General features: G+C 50.2%; 6 protein-coding genes across 6 annotated transcripts; 2 read left to right on the top strand and 4 right to left on the bottom strand.

Annotated features, from left to right (window-relative positions):
- Nucleotides 1–376: 376 nt before the first annotated feature.
- Nucleotides 377–938, bottom strand: N7529_004516 (40S ribosomal protein eS28; the record flags this gene model as incomplete). The annotated part of the gene is made up of 3 exons (XM_057240043.1): nucleotides 377–438; nucleotides 648–731; nucleotides 875–938. The coding sequence occupies 3 exons, from the start codon at nucleotides 936–938 to the stop codon at nucleotides 377–379; spliced, it is 210 nt and encodes a 69-aa protein (XP_057099338.1).
- Nucleotides 939–1590: 652 nt separating this feature from the next.
- Nucleotides 1591–2744, top strand: N7529_004515 (ATP phosphoribosyltransferase; the record flags this gene model as incomplete). The annotated part of the gene is made up of 4 exons (XM_057240042.1): nucleotides 1591–1607; nucleotides 1662–1714; nucleotides 1797–2288; nucleotides 2371–2744. 4 exons carry the CDS (start codon nucleotides 1591–1593, stop codon nucleotides 2742–2744), a joined length of 936 nt encoding a protein of 311 aa, XP_057099337.1.
- A 416-nt stretch (nucleotides 2745–3160) lies between these two features.
- N7529_004514 (uncharacterized protein) lies at nucleotides 3161–5878 on the bottom strand (the record flags this gene model as incomplete). Its single annotated transcript, XM_057240041.1, has 1 exon — nucleotides 3161–5878. One exon carries the CDS (start codon nucleotides 5876–5878, stop codon nucleotides 3161–3163), a length of 2718 nt encoding a protein of 905 aa, XP_057099336.1.
- A 3494-nt stretch (nucleotides 5879–9372) lies between these two features.
- N7529_004513 (uncharacterized protein) lies at nucleotides 9373–11589 on the bottom strand (the record flags this gene model as incomplete). Its single annotated transcript, XM_057240040.1, has 12 exons — nucleotides 9373–9572; nucleotides 9625–9691; nucleotides 9751–9810; nucleotides 9865–10168; nucleotides 10221–10315; nucleotides 10367–10462; nucleotides 10509–10705; nucleotides 10755–10797; nucleotides 10844–11211; nucleotides 11261–11325; nucleotides 11387–11482; nucleotides 11528–11589. The coding sequence occupies 12 exons, from the start codon at nucleotides 11587–11589 to the stop codon at nucleotides 9373–9375; spliced, it is 1653 nt and encodes a 550-aa protein (XP_057099335.1).
- A 410-nt stretch (nucleotides 11590–11999) lies between these two features.
- On the bottom strand, nucleotides 12000–14254 carry N7529_004512 (nucleobase cation symporter-1 family protein; the record flags this gene model as incomplete). Its single annotated transcript, XM_057240039.1, has 10 exons — nucleotides 12000–12468; nucleotides 12526–12616; nucleotides 12675–12807; nucleotides 12865–12960; nucleotides 13023–13283; nucleotides 13338–13507; nucleotides 13557–13662; nucleotides 13718–13796; nucleotides 13852–13909; nucleotides 13963–14254. 10 exons carry the CDS (start codon nucleotides 14252–14254, stop codon nucleotides 12000–12002), a joined length of 1755 nt encoding a protein of 584 aa, XP_057099334.1.
- Nucleotides 14255–14666: 412 nt separating this feature from the next.
- On the top strand, nucleotides 14667–15395 carry N7529_004511 (maleate cis-trans isomerase family protein; the record flags this gene model as incomplete). Its single annotated transcript, XM_057240038.1, has 1 exon — nucleotides 14667–15395. The coding sequence occupies one exon, from the start codon at nucleotides 14667–14669 to the stop codon at nucleotides 15393–15395; it is 729 nt and encodes a 242-aa protein (XP_057099333.1).
- Nucleotides 15396–15428: the final 33 nt, after the last annotated feature.

Genomic DNA, 15428 nt, shown 5'->3' with positions numbered 1-15428 from the left:
CTGATTTCGTTTCTCGTAGCAATGTAAAAAAAAGGCTTTCTATTATCTTTTTTGCGCTCTCTGATCCCCTCTCTCGCGATCGGTTCTCCATAATTTCCGGGACATTTCGGCATCAAAAATTACCAAAAAGTCAATCCACCCAAACATTCACCCTCCAGTCGAAACATCGTAAGCAGAGGCCCTGAGAGTCGATAGAAGATGGTGGTTGGGCAGCGCGGCGGCTTAGGGCTGAGGAAGTTGGGGAGGTTGAAGAAATATGGAATTGCGGGGGACTCGATTTTGGCCGAAGAGTAATCATGAACAACCCGTCGTGAGGGATATGCGAGAGAATAAGAGAGACAAAATAGACGACGCGAGCGAAATTTCGTTTTGTATTTTAACGGAGACGGCGGGCCTCGCGCTCGGACTCGAGCAAGCAGAGGATGTCGTCAACGCGGACTGGAAAAGAGGGAAAGCATTGTTAGTGAGTGGTTCGGAGATGGGGTTTGCGTCTCGTCTTTGGATCGATCCTCGAAATTTCTTATAATTTCGACATGGGCCGTTCTTCAATTCGAGATAAATTGAAGATCCCCATTTCCTTTCCTCCTCTTGCGATCGTCCCAAATGACGGATTGGATTGCATTGAATGGATTCGAGTCATCGCATACCTGGGCCCTTGACGTTACGGATGATGGAACGGGAAGTGTCATCCATGAACTCGACACGGACCTGGGTGACACCACCACGGGATCCTATATAATAAAAAACCATAAATTAGCCATCGCTGTTCCTCCAAGTGTGTGGTTTCATTTTCGGCCGGGTCGATCTGGGGCGCAATCCCCGCGGATATCGAATTGTGGATTTTTGGGCTTCACATAGTTGGGATAGCACATACCGGTGCGGCCGAGGACACGGGTCACCTTGACGAGCTTAACGGGGGGCTGCTTGCTGGAGTCCATCTTGAGGAAGGAGAGGGCGTTGAGCTCGAGGGTTGGAGTGGGTTGGTCGGGAAGGTTAGAGAGTGTTGAAGATTGAATTTGCCCTGTGTGGGTTCGTGCAAATTACGCGAGGGCTCAGGGCTGGACACCTGAGCCGTCAGGCATAAGATGAGTCAGCTGGGGTTTGTTTTAGGCCTGATAGATAGGGCATTCAGGCGACAAGGCATTAAGGTATTAAGGCAGATAATCTTTTTGGATTTCCGGCTCCGATAGCGGGCATGACATTATGACATTTTTTTTTATTTAGACAAGCAGTGCTCTGAACAGAACAAGTCAACCATATAAAATCAATTGAGGGAAAATAAATCAAGCATTTAGACTATCAACAATTCTACACCACCGCTCTATTCACGTGGGCTTATACTTCTCTCATCGGCACTCCCCCCCGTCCCGTCACTAGCTCACCGGAAGTAATCTGCCCCTCCAATTTCTGTCTCCGATCTTGCTATCTCTGACTCCTCTGGTTTATTAATTATTCTTGTATTCTTCCAAGGCTGGTCTGAAGCATCTCCACAGTCTCTACGTTCCAATTGACCAAATACACTCGTCAATTGCCAATTCCCTTACCCCTCCCAAAAAAATCCATCAAAGCACCGCGCCGCGCTCAATCGTCATGGATCTCGTCAACCAGTGAGTCAACCTCAATTGCGCCATTGAGATCCCTACTAACACAATTTCCCCCAGCCTCGAAGGCCGTCTTCTCTTCGCCGTGCCCAAAAGCAAGTTCTCTCCCAACAGTGACTCATAGCTCTCTACAAGCCAACAAAGAAAATGAAAGAGCCCAAGAACAAAAAGACTAACAGCACACCCACCATACAGAGGGCCGTCTCCAACAAGCCACCCTTGACCTCCTCGCCGGCTGCGACGTCCAGTTCCGCCGCGAAACCCGCCTCGACATTGCGCTCGTCAAGAATCTGCCCATCGCGCTGATCTTCCTGCCCGCCGCCGACATCCCGACCTTCGTCGGCGAAGGCCGCGTCGACCTCGGTATCACCGGTCGTGACCAGGTCGCCGAACACGACGCCACCCTCCCCGCCGGCGAAGTCTCCGGCGTCGAGGAGATCCTCGATCTCGGCTTCGGCGCCTGCAAGCTGCAGGTGCAGGTCCCCGAGAAGGGCGACTACAAGGAAGCTAAGGATCTCGTTGGCCGCAATGTCGTGACGAGCTTCACTGCCCTGACTGAGGCATTCTTCCGCGGTCTTGAGGGCGTCGAGGCCGGCGCCAAGCTCAGCACTAAGATCAAGTATGTCGGTGGCAGTGTGGAGGCTGCTTGCGCGCTGGGTGTTGCCGACGGTATTGTCGATCTTGTTGGTAAGTCATACTCATATTCCGAGTGGTGGTACTCAAGTTTCATTTTGGGAGACGAGACGCATGCTAATGCCCTGCCCTGTAGAGTCTGGTGAGACCATGAAGGCGGCTGGTTTGAAGGCTATTGACACAGTTGTGTCGAGCACAGCGGTGCTGGTCAAGGCCCGCGAGTCAAACAGTGATATCCTCACTCTGCTCACGTCCCGTCTGCGTGGTGTCATCACTGCGCAGAAGTTCGTGCTGTGCCAATACAATATTCCCCGTGCTCAGCTGCCTGTCGCATCGAAGATCACCCCCGGCAAGCGTGCGCCTACTATCACTGCGCTTGAGGAGGAAAACTGGGTCGCTGTTAGCTCGATGGTGGAGAAGAAGCGCATTGCTACGGTGATGGATGAGCTGAGCACAGTTGGCGCGACTGATATCTTGGTGCTGAACATTGCCAACTCGCGCACTGATTAAGACTTGACGATTTGTTTTTTTGTTGTTGGTTTTTTATAGCATTTATGATTATTTCTCTTATATACCGATGAAATTTGGGGATATACTTATTCTTTCGAAGTCAAAAGCACATAGAATGGACTAGGGTTAAATGAAAATACTTATCTTTCCAATGTACGGTTTTGATCCTTTTATTCCTTCTATCTCTATCTCCCTCATGTCTCGCTTTTCACATTTTCTGGCGGATTCCTTTCATTCTCGAGTCGTAAATCTTCTATTTCTACAAAGTCTTCGTATAAACATGCAAAGTATGCCAAACCACATGCCAAAATCTACCACAACCAAAGCCAACCCAATCGCAAAATCCAAAATGGTATCATCAGCTCAAAACAAACCCCAAAGCCCAAATGCAACATGTCCAAATTCTAAAATCAAAATCACAAAACCTTCTCTCCAAGCCCAACCCCCTCCCTCCGTCCCCTAGCAACAGCCCTCAAACACTGCCCAACCCCCTCCAAATCCCCAAGCAACCCAACATGTCCCCGATCGCTCTTTACCAAACCCCCCTTAATAATCCGATACCCAGGCGGCAACATAGCAGCACTAGCGAGACAAACGCCGTCGCCCGCCGCAAACGCCAAGTCGTCATACGCATCAACCTGCTTCATGCACTCCGCGGAAGCCACCCGCGCCCCGTACACCGTCGGCACGGTCTTGCCGTACAGCACGGCTGCAGGCGGGTATCTGTTTTCTGCGTGGTGGGCGGGCCGGAAAGCGAGATTGGACTTGAAGCGCTTGGTTTCGGCGAGCGTGCGGGTTAGATAGGCCATTGCCGCGGCGCGCGGGATAGTTGATGTTGTGGCTGCTTTTGTGGTGCCGGCGCTGCCACGCGGGTGTGCGACGGGCCCGACGATGCCGTCGGCTGGGTTGTGGGGGCTGTGGGCTTTTTCGGCGGCGTAGGCGGCGTAGGCGGCTGGGTTAGGTGTGTGGTGGGGGTTTTGGTCGTCGTCTGGGGAGTCGTCGGAGTCTTGGGGTGGGGGCATGGAGAAACGCTTGCCGATGATGGGGAGGTCTTTTAGGCCAAGGGCGTTGGTTACCGTTGATGTTGAGGAGACTGGGAGGGCAGGGCCGATGCAAGGTGAGAGGCGGTGCTCTTCCCAGGTTTTGGGGTCGAAGAAGTCGATGCGGAATTCTTTCTTGCTTTGCTTGTCTATGAAGCAGTGGCCGTCCTCAGGGAGGAGGGCGAAGCTGGTGCGGAAGGTGAAATTTACTTGTGCTGTGAGGACGCGCGAGCTGAGGAGGACGTCATCGCCGTTACGGAGCGGCCCGAGGATGTTCACGCAGTGCTGGGGGACGCCGGCATAGACGACGCCGGCGAAGAGGTCTGGGCGTTCGTTGACTGCGTGCCGGGTTATCAGGCCACCTAGGCTGTGGGCGATGACTGTTGCGCCGCGGCGAGGCTCGCCGGAGGATGATTGCTGGTTACAAGGGAGGCTCTCTAGGAAGGTGATGAGGCGGCGCGAGAGAAGCTCTGGGCTGAGTCGCCAGTCGTAGCCGTAGTCGTGGACGCGCAAGTCGCCGCGCAAGGCGTTGTCGCTCTTGCGGAGACGCTTCATTAAGCGCCGGCAGACGTCGACTGGTCCGACATGGGAGAGGACGCCTGATGGAATGATCGTTTCTTCCATGCGTTCCTCGTCTTCTGGGTCCAGACCGACTTCCAAGTCCACTTTGCGGAGATTCAGGCCGACTTTCATCGGCACCCAAAGCTGTCTATGGGGTGGTTTGGCAGACCGCAGAATGGACCCTCGGTATCCGCCCAGAATCACGACATCGCCTGTGAGTTCATCCATTGCTTCATTCAGAATAGGATGGGAAGGTTTCGGGTTGTTTCGCAGAGGGGGAGGCGGCGGGCTTGCAGTCCGCTGTGATGGTAAACCTCTGTCAGAGCCAGTAGTGTCACCAGTGCTGGAACCGTTTCCAATATCCGGCAAAAACTGGCGAGAGCCCCAATCTGGCCGCATATCCTGCAGATGCAGAGTCGGCATGCTAAGCAGCCTACTACTAGAATCCTGGAGACTATCCTTGATAGCCTTGAACCTGCTATTCACCTGCGAATGCACATTCTCATAGAGCGGGCGCTGCTCTAAAGACGACGCCGTAGACGACGCGCGCAGGTACAATGACTGATCCGACGAGGATCGTCGGAGACTCGGTGGTCGGCCCGGCATCGCCGTGCTAGGCCGCCTGGCAAACGAATGCTTCGCAGCCGAGGTTCCATCCGGCGCGCGCAGTTCCGGGATCGGCTGCGCGGACTCGTCGTCATCATTGCTGAAGCTATCCAGTGCAAGGGATGAGGGCGGGCGCCGCCGATCCACTAACGACGAAGTCCGCTTCGGCACACCCGAATTCTTAGCTGCGGGAGCAACTGTCTGGCTACGGATTCTATTCTGGCCATTGGGGACGCGGAACGAGAGCGAACGGCGTTTCCTTAGGGCAGTAAGGTCTGGCAGAAACCTCTTCAGCTCGCCGGACCAGGCACGCGGGCGACGAGGCAGTGTGTTTTTCAACAGCGACCCGACAAACCCGGACCGCTGGCTCATGACCGCGTCTTTCGGCGGGGCCTTCTCCGAAGCCGCGGCGAAAAGATCACTGCGCGGGCCATGTGCCAGGTGCTGCTGGGGCTGTATATACTGCACGGAGGGGTAGGTGGCACGCTCCTTTTCGCCATATGTGCCCTCGCGCGGCTCCTTGGCCTTTGGATCGACGGAGTCGGGCTCGGTCGTGAGCTCCGACACAAATAACCCGCCCTCGTCCGCGGTATCTGGGATTGTCGCGAAATAACCGTCTTGGTGTTCCAGCACACGGTTCTTCTCTTCCAGTGGTGTCGCGCGGGCCTTCATGCGGCTCTGTTCGCGCCCAATGCTCACCCCCACCACATCGCCGGCGGCGTCTTCGTCTGTGACTTCGATCGAGTGGGGCGTCGGCCCATCGCTATCGGAGCTGGAGAAGGACGAGTAGTGTGAGGGCGAATCGGAGACGACTATGTTGGAGGATGACGAGGAATACAAGGTTTGTTTTTGTGGTGATGCGGCGGCGGCGGCACTTTCCGGCGCTAATCGCGAGGTATATGGTCGGTTGGCGGGAATTGAGGCCATATTGAGTTCCTAGGTTATACAGAGAGGATAGAGAGCTTCTAGGTCACAGCATGAAGTACTATGCAACTATCGGCCCCAAAACTTGGATTGATTCATGTACAATGATGCAGGTGTTGGTCCGGGCTACAGGGAGCTGTACCCAATAGAGTATAAACAGAGTACTCTATACAAGAATGTAGAATGTATAAGGTAGAATGTAGAGTAATTGAAAGTAAGTGAAGAGTAATAGAAGAGATGTTGAAGTACTATTTTCAAATGTCTAAGAAGGATTTCCGGAAACAGTGGGTTCCACCAGCACAGCCTTCTCGGGTGTCCCGGATGAACAAACTTCACATCTTGATTGTGGGATATTTGCACGTGTGTGTAGTAGTTATATGTAATGAATAATTAGTGAACTAACTAAATTAAGGAGACGCTGATTGGCGGTAAACCGGCTCCTGAAAATGATTTAAGCTTCCTGCCCACCTGGGCAGGTTTATCACCTAGGTACAATCTTAGTCATCTAAACGTCACTGTGCATACGAAGAATATTCTTAGTCTCTCTATATAGTACGTCTATACTCGTAGGGGCAGCGTTGAGAACGACTGCACCCTAATTCTTAGTTGCCGGGGTATTAATCCTATTGGAGTTAAGATAAGTTTCTATAATGTCGGACAGATTGTAGGATTAGAATTATATTGGAGGATATAATAGTTACAAAGCTTATACATATACAGCATTCCTTCATGGTTTCTCCTCCCTCAAACTACATAGGGCTAGCCCTGGGGAATTGCTTCAATTACGTTGTGTATCCCTTAATATCTCAGATACATGCGCAGGCAAATTGAAAATGTTCTCTAGTCCCTCGATCTGCATTTGATTGAGTCGTACCAGACCGAGTTTTATTAGGCCTTCATGGCTCCAGTGCTGGCAGCGAAGATTGTGTGCCCACAGATCCAGCAAATCCCTCGATCTTAATGCATGTTGCCTGGTGGGTGCTTGTACAAGGAGTAGAGTAACGAAGTTGGATACGGCGGCAAAACATATTCGATTCCCTGGCAGGCGGAGTTGGTCAGCACGTACGCCACTTGAAGATTGCAGTCAAAGCGCGGGGAACAGATAACGCACAAGGATGCCAGAATGATCCAAACTCATAGGGCACTAAGGCACCTACAAAATTGACGATTATGGCGGCACATTTTTCCGCAGCTTTGAGGGTAGCCTCTTCAGCCTCGCCAAGCTGCATGGAATTCATGGCTGGGAGTTGATCGAAGCCATGTCTGTCAAATGTTAGGTCTTCGACCAGCCAGAAAGAGCCCAGCGGGGTTGGGTCTGTGTCATCTGATATCGGGGGCGGTGGAGGTGATCGCGCAAGAGGACGGAGAATAGCACGGTAGAGGAACATCTCAAGAACCAAGTATGAAAAATGAAGGTCGGCGGCACCCTCCGCTGGGTTAGACGCTATGTGGCTATTTCCACCAGAGCCGCACTTGAGTCGAAGAGTATCAGGGAGAGATAAGTACCACTGCTGAAGCTGGGCGCGGATCGGTCGTGCGGCGTCAATGGACGCGCGAAAATCGTCTGAAAGTCTCTGTGACGCTTTTATGGTACTGTTCGATTAATGACAGAATTAACATGGGTGAAGGAGATCTGTCTTACTAAAATGTCCGGTTGAGATTCTCGACGATACGAGCCAAGCCTGTGGCATAGTAGAAAAGTGGTTGGCAGTCATGGTCATGTTCTTGTTGTTTCTCATCTTGGATGAAATCACTGGAAGTAAGCTCAAAGATGTCAAACTCTTCAGGGTGGATGAATGAAGGCCGGCCCGTAAGAAGACTCCGCCATTTGTCTTCTACGTAGACTGCCCACCACAGTCTTCTTCGCAGACGCTTCTCCCATGGAGGAATTCCCCATGGCCGAGGTTCAACATGGAGACCAAGGGAGACAGCCAGGGCCACTGTAGACCCAAGGAAAGACCAAATGAATGGACCATCCGGGAGGGCTTTCAAGCTTCCGGTGGGGATTTGTTGCAGATAGAGCAATGATGCTTGCAAGACTGCCAACTTTGGCGTGTAAATCTCCTGGAGGATAAGTTCGTAAACCATATGCCACAACTTATCTGACAAGAGCTCCCCATAGGCGGCAGATACACACAGCACAGAGTCATGGACTGCAAAAGGGATGGCGGAGGCATATATCGCTGCAAGCAAATGGACAGGGATCTCTCTGAAAGCAGCAGTCGATCCTGACGAAGACAACCCAAGCTGGGATCTGGATAGTATTGGAATTGCTGGAAAGACGAATCGAAGAAATAAGGATACAAGTCGGGTTCCATGTGCAGGCGAGACCATGGTATCGAGTTTGTTCCGGTATTGAATTGTGTCCTTCTGGGACCGAATATCCATATCTGAGCTTTGTGGAAGCATTAGATCCTTCTCAGTCTCAAGAAAATGGACTGGCACCAGCCCTTCGATGGGGACGCCACCAACGTTACGAATGTGAGCTCGATGCAGACTGCGCATGCCATACTCATCGTATCGACAATGTCGAAGCAGCCACGGATCTGATTCCGAGGACATGCCATAGAACTGCGCTACCGATCCTTCAATGAGATCTAAAGAACGGATGCGTTGAACGGGCTGTGATCCAAGACTTGTGATGCCTCCGATTTGTTGTAATGGTTCTCCATCCAAACTGATAGTATGATCGTCTGTAGGGTCCATTGAAGGATTATGACTCACGGGCTCATCTTGAAGCTCACTTTGAGCTCGTTGCACCGGCCAAACCTGCATTGGATCATTGTAGGAGTGTCCCCTCTCCTGATGAAGTGGCTCGTGGTGCAACTGAGTACTGTCTGGGCTGGATTGAAATACTACAATCTGCCTCTCCTGAGACCCAGTAGTGCGAGGAGCTTGATTTTCTGTACTCATGCGCCGGGTCTTCAATCTGGGACGCAGCTTGAAAGTGCATTCTTTGCCATTGTTAAAGCAACTCCTGCAAGGTGGGCCCTCTGGAAGAACACAAGCTGTCTTCCTAACTCGACAGCGGTCGCAAGGCCGGTTGGCCTTGGATCTATATGCACGCCCGCTTGGACTTAGGTGACTCATTTGGACAGGCCATAGATGGCAGAAAGGGAGGCGAGAGGTCCGTTGTTCTAGGGACTGTCACACAATGAAGGATCTCTATAGAGAGAATGAACTGTGTTGTATTCACTATGTAGCGGGGCAGGTAGACGGGATGAAAATTGAACAAGACAAAAGAGAGAAATGTGGAGAGAGCTCCTTACTACAAGGGCCTGAGGCTACCAACCAGTTGTGTAGGCTAAATCGGGAAGATAACCGTGTTTTCGGTAAGTGAGCCGATCCTCCGTGGGCCCATCCAGAGATCCATTGGATGGATGGATATGAAGCCAAGATTAACACGTGCCGATCGGGCGATTGGCTTATCTTTCGGGCGATAGTAACAATACATCCGTGGATATCTCGATGCGGATTTCACATCCTACACCATTGTTTCAGTCATATAGCCAAGCTGCAACACGTCGTGGATCTCGATCGGCTCCAGGAAGCCCTTGACTCAGTTGGCTTGGACCACGCTTCACATACTGGCCATCCCGAATCTTACCAAGTATTTTACTGTTGGCCCACATCACTTTGCCTCGGAGAATCGTATAACGAGGCCAATTGATCATCTTAATCCCTTCGTATGGCGTATCTGTGCGAAAAGAGTCAACGAATTGTACATACGGCGTGGAGATATTACTTACAATCGACATTATGGTGGAGTTGGGCATTCGTGAGATGGAACGGCTCAAAAGTCTTCTGAGGGTGCCACTAATTTTCACAATGTCAGAAACTCGAATCGGGGTTTGTAGCAGGAAAGCGCAACTCACAATAACCAAATCGGCGTCAGAGCCTGGCATCAGCGTCCCCTTTTTGGGATATAACCCGTACTATATCGAATTAGCGATGTCATAGATTGACAGAGCAAGTTGAACAATCTTCACCAGTTTGGCTGGATTTGTAGATGTAAGCTCTACAAACCGTTGCGGCGATATGCGGCCAGTTGATAGTGCCCCGGTGTAAAGCAGTGGAAGTCGGGTCTCAACACCAGGAATTCCGTTTGGAATCAATTTAAATGACCCTTCCTTGCGTGCCAAGAGGCCATGCAAATCCTCGCAAGCATCCGGCGACTCCCCTTCCATGCTCTTGGCGTGCTCAAGCACCCCAGAAGGTTTGCCGTGGGGGTCGTCATAGCGGAAAGGGCAGTGATCGGATGAGTAAATCGTGAAGGTTCCATTGTGAAGGCCACTATGCAAGTTAGATAGATTTCATGCATCATGTTCTTATACATAAGACTTACACAAACAGATCTTCCTGGTCAGAAGCATCCGGTGGTGGAGGAGGAGAGCATATCATTTTGCTATTTTCGAAACAAGTGGGTGAATGGAACCGTTTCTAGATCTTCTCTTAGAACTTCTTGATTATCAGTCGATGTAGGAAACTTACTAGGTCGTTCCATGTCAGATGGAAATATTGAGGGCATGTTTCAGCATATACGGGCAATCCCATATTTTGAGCCCGGCGTACATTAGCCGCCCCAAGCTGACAAAATTAGCTTTTACATAAGATAATAAAGGGCTAGACATACTGCAGAGCCGATATGCACGAAAAGAATCGGATTTTGAATCAATTGCGCTAGGGCAATGGCGCGATTAGTTGCCTCCCCCCTCGACAAGAGGTGGGCGAGACAAGGCGTGGTAATACGGAGCTGTAACACATTAGTGGCCATTGAATAGACCGGGGTGAATATAGGCCTACCATTCATTCCGTTTTCCTCGAGTTTCTCTATCATCCTGTTAGCTTCAATCGTTCATCACAATACACGGTCTCTTACGTGTGAGCCATGAAATCATATCCCCATTCTCCGCATGAATCATCTATAACATTAGCGGTGGTTCGTCTTCTCTTAAACAATAGACTTACCGTGGTGATGGAGTTTTTCCTAGCAGCCCACATAACATCCAAAAGTTGCGAATCCGTCAACCGCTGTGTTTCATACGTCAGAAAGAGCTTGCAGCTGCTAATTCCCCAGTCATTGATCAAAACCGGGAGTTCGTTCTCCAGCACATCAGCATCATTGCGAACAATAATGATATGGAACCCATAGTCCACGTAGCTGCCTGTCTCCTCGGCAAGCGCATTATAAGCCTCTACGACCTTGATAAGGCTTCGGTCTTCTTCTGCTCTGGTCTGTGTAGCAAAAGTGATAATGGTCGTGGTGCCACCGGCCACTGCACTTCGTGAGCCTGTTTCGAAATTATCGGCACATTCCCCTCCCAGGCCGTGTGGTCCTAGGTAAAACGGTCAGAGTAAGTCGTATAGAAGAGGTTACTGACTCACCGGTTTTCAAGTCTTGAGATAAGTGGACGTGAGCGTCGATTCCACCGGGCATCACATATGCCCCTCTAAAGGTGTGAAACATTAGAGTTCCACATTCACATCTAATGGAGTCTGATTGGAACTAACTCGGCATCAATCACCTCGGCGCCTGCCATCTCATCTTCCGAGAAAGCCTCAGTGAGGGTTTTGATTTTCCCATCTTTAACGCCAATGCAATAGTCACTTTGCTGTTAGTATGCTACGGACAGTTCGGGCAGAACAACATACTTGATATCACTAGCAGTGACTACCTTCCCATTGAGGACCACCAGATCGTATTTGCCAGCCATTGTGTGCAATTTTGCTTCTGAGGCTTTGATCTTACACTTGGCTTTTGGTCTTATTCGTGCTAAATACTTCCCTCAAGTCCGTTATCCGCTCGATTATCTTCACAATTATCAATTGATTCGGGTCCCCACCAGTCGCCCGATCGCCCGATCGCCCGCCAAGCAACATGCCCTTATCTTTGCGGAAACGCCCGACTACTCCATGGGCGTTTGAGTTGGTAATTTGTCCTGTGACCGTTTTGCGACCTTCTTGTCGCCAGAGTATGTTGGGCAAAGTACATGGAAATCAACACTAAAGAATAGACTATCAATAATGGGGATAGGAGTCAGTCGAAGCTATTAGGACCATTGATAGCGAAATAAAATATGAAGGAAATACGACTGCCTCTTATTACTCAGTACTAATTCAATCCTTAGGACATTGTCTTTTTTCGCACACGCATAGAGTCATCCTCCAAAGAGCCTTTTTCCGGCCTCACTCTCACTCCTTCAATCACAGTTTCTTGCAAATAGTCCGGCACGATTTCATCTTCAGGAAAAAAGCCCTCTGTATACTTCATAGCCTCCCAACTGGCGTCTTTCGCTCCGAGCCCGGTAGGATAGATCTGCACAGGCCAAAATCTGCAGCAAATGTAGTATGCCAGTGCCGCAAAAGTGGTGGAAATCAGGAATCCCATGTCGTACATCTTCACGGCGGCATCTGCAACTGATCCGGGGCTGAGAGCCCCAGCGACACCAGGAATGACAATAGCGATTGCTCCCAGCCAGGCTACGAATGCACGTATATTGAAACCACCGGTGTAGAAGTATGGAGAGCCTGCTTTTGTGTTGTAGAGGGAAGGAACATGGATGTTTCCCTTGCGGGCGACCCAGTAATCGATACTGATAGCAGAGATGTGTCAGCGGTTAAATGGGTTAGGGGCAGATATGGGAACGTACATCATCATGGCTACAATGGGGCACATGAAACACAGGTATGAATTTAGGAAGGTCAGGAAAGACGAGGCCGAATAGGTCAATTTCCATGGAACTGTGAGTTGCAATTAGCTTGAGACGTGGATTTTGATGGTGATGATCTGGTTTCTGACCGACTACCCACGCCAATAAGAAGCAGACCACCTGGCCACGGACGATTGTGAAGTACCGCGGGAAAAGACCAGCGAGATCGCATCCGACTGGGATCGAGTTACTGGTGAGGTTTGTAGCAAATGTAGCAAACGCCTGTCGAAGTGATTGTTAGTAGAGGTAAATAGTTCTTGCTGGATAGGAATTGCTGACCTGGATACCTGCGCCGAGAAACACCACCGCTCGGGTCCCTGGACTCCAGTAATGGTCTAGGATACTGGAATAGAGATCCCACAAATTCCAATATGCCTATTCTGCAAGTTAGTATCGCATGTGCCTGAAGCAAGCATTGTCAGATGTATAGATATTACCTCTCCAAACTGTTTGTATCCAGCGGCCGTGATGACCATCCCCAAAAACACCACAAGTGGCTTGCTCAAGATGATTCCAATTGGCAAGGGCAAGGTGTCCCGTGGAGACTTCGCATATCTTGTCAGGTCGGGAGAATTGACCAATGGAGGAATCACATTAGAAACAATAGCGTTGATAGCTTTCATGAAAGACCAGCCTAGAACGGCCCCGGATACATTGCTAGGTCCGAGTCCTTGGAAATCGACGCCATGACTAGAAATCTAACAAATTTTAAGCTATTACGCACTTAAAATTTAAACTCCAAGCAGACTCACAACTGTCCAGATCATCGTTGCGATCATTCCAATTGGTGCAATGACTGACTTCACCATGAACACGGTTGACATTTTGCTCGGGTGAACAAATGCAAACGGGAACTGAAGAAGCCAAATAAAAAGGAAGGAAACCATTTTTCCCGATGTGATACCGGCTGACTCAGGGAGATCTGGAGACATAGTTAGCTCTGCAGCGTATCATAAGAGGGGCAGGCAGACGATTAGGAAGTTCAGTCCAATTATGACCAAAGACGCAACGAAGCATGACGTTTACAAAATAACTGGCGTATAGGGTCTGGATACCCATGTATAAAATTGCGACAGCCTGCCGCCTGGAGTCAGCTATTTTATCAAGTTTCGCTAGTGCTGCAACAACATACCCCTCGGAGGAAGATGAACACGAGTGATCCATAGATACCGGCTGAAAGCCGAACGTAAGTCGGATATCCTATATGGTACCTACACAAATCATCGTTAAACGTGGGATACCGGATTTAGATGTGAAGTCACATACAAGGCAGCTCCACGAGAGTTCAACCACAGCAGTACACCCACTAAGAAAGAGACGATAACTGTATCTAGGTTAGCGAGCTTGGCCACCAGAAGGTGCGTTAGATATTCCCACAGGAAGCTATTGTGATGATCCACCAGTTCAGACCTGTAGCGTAGAGACTAGCCCCGACATTGTATGTGGTTGGCGAAAAGGCAATGCTGAACTGAAAAGCAAAGAAGGACCAAGGTGTCCATACTCTGTGGGACGGAGGCGATGGATCCAAATCCTTATTTGACCAGCTGCCGAAGAGTCCAGCATCCGCCTGGGTTTCCTTGTCGTTGTCTAGGCGAACTGCTTCCAGTAGGGTGCGTGGACCGGAGAAGGCCTCCATGACACCTGTAAAGCGCTGCCTTACTGTGGACATGTTGGCAATTTGTTTCATTCAGTAGTCGATATATCTCCCAAAACAGGAGGACAACTTGGATTTTATAACACCATTCTAGTACTCAACTATCTATGCACCTTCTAAAAGGATGATTGGTGCCATCGTGGTGGATTATTCCGGGGTGTCAGTGCTGATAATAACATAAGGAGACCAATCAGAATGGGAAAGAAAATGATATCAAAAAAGAATATTTAAAGATCGGGCGATGTATATCGCCCGATCAACGCCCGATCGTGGGGGATATGCGCGTAAGCCTGGCGTTTTTGCGGAGTATCGTTGATAGCCATGTTCGGATAACAACCCTATAACTTCTACTTCTTCTTCTGCTTTCTTCTCCTTCGAACCAATTGAGCTTCTATCAACTGATACGTTCTTAACCCATCACTTTACAATGACTAAACGTATCCGCCTCGGAATTCTTACCCCCTCCTCCAATACTAGCCTCGAGCCCTTGTCACAAGCAATCGTCGCTCAGCTTCCTAATGTCTCCGTTCACTTCTCTCGGTTTACCGTATTGAAAATAAGCCTCGAGGAGGATGCCCTCCAGCAATTTCAAAATGAAGCAATTTTGGAAGCGGCCAGACTGCTGGCGGATGCCAACGTCGACATCATTGGCTGGAGTGGCACTTCATCCGGGTGGCTAGGCTTTTCCACCGACGAAGAGCTGTGCGGAAACATTGCAGCGGAGACGGGCATCCCTGCTACAACGTCCGTGCTGGCCTTGAACAAAGCTCTTAAGGTCCTCTCTGCTACAGAACTAGGCCTTGTGACACCGTACATGGACAACGTCCAGGAGGCCATTATAAAGACTTACCAAACAATTGGGGTTGACTGCGGCAAAGAACGGCATCTTCAATTGTCAAAAAATTCTTCATTCGCCGACGTCGCTGAGCGTACGCTCGATGAGATGGTGGCTGACCTGGCGAGCCGCCAGGTGCAGGTGATTTCCACTTTCTGTACCAATCTTCGAGCTGCTCAAAGGGTGGAGTACTGGGAAAAAGCTCACAACGTAACGGTTTTGGATACAGTGAGCACGGTTATCTGGAACATGTTATTAATGTGTGAGGTTGATCCATCCGCAGTGCAGGGGTGGGGCCGGTTGTTTGAATTGAGAGGATGAGTTGGGAGTTACTACCCCGGGCCAACATATGTA

This window comes from Penicillium soppii (genome assembly GCF_028829465.1).
Source record: "Penicillium soppii strain IBT 18220 chromosome Unknown utg000004l, whole genome shotgun sequence".
Classification (NCBI taxonomy): Eukaryota; Fungi; Ascomycota; class Eurotiomycetes; order Eurotiales; family Aspergillaceae; genus Penicillium; species Penicillium soppii.
Note: the sequence above shows the minus strand (reverse complement) of the source record. Positions and strands in the feature narration are given on the sequence as shown.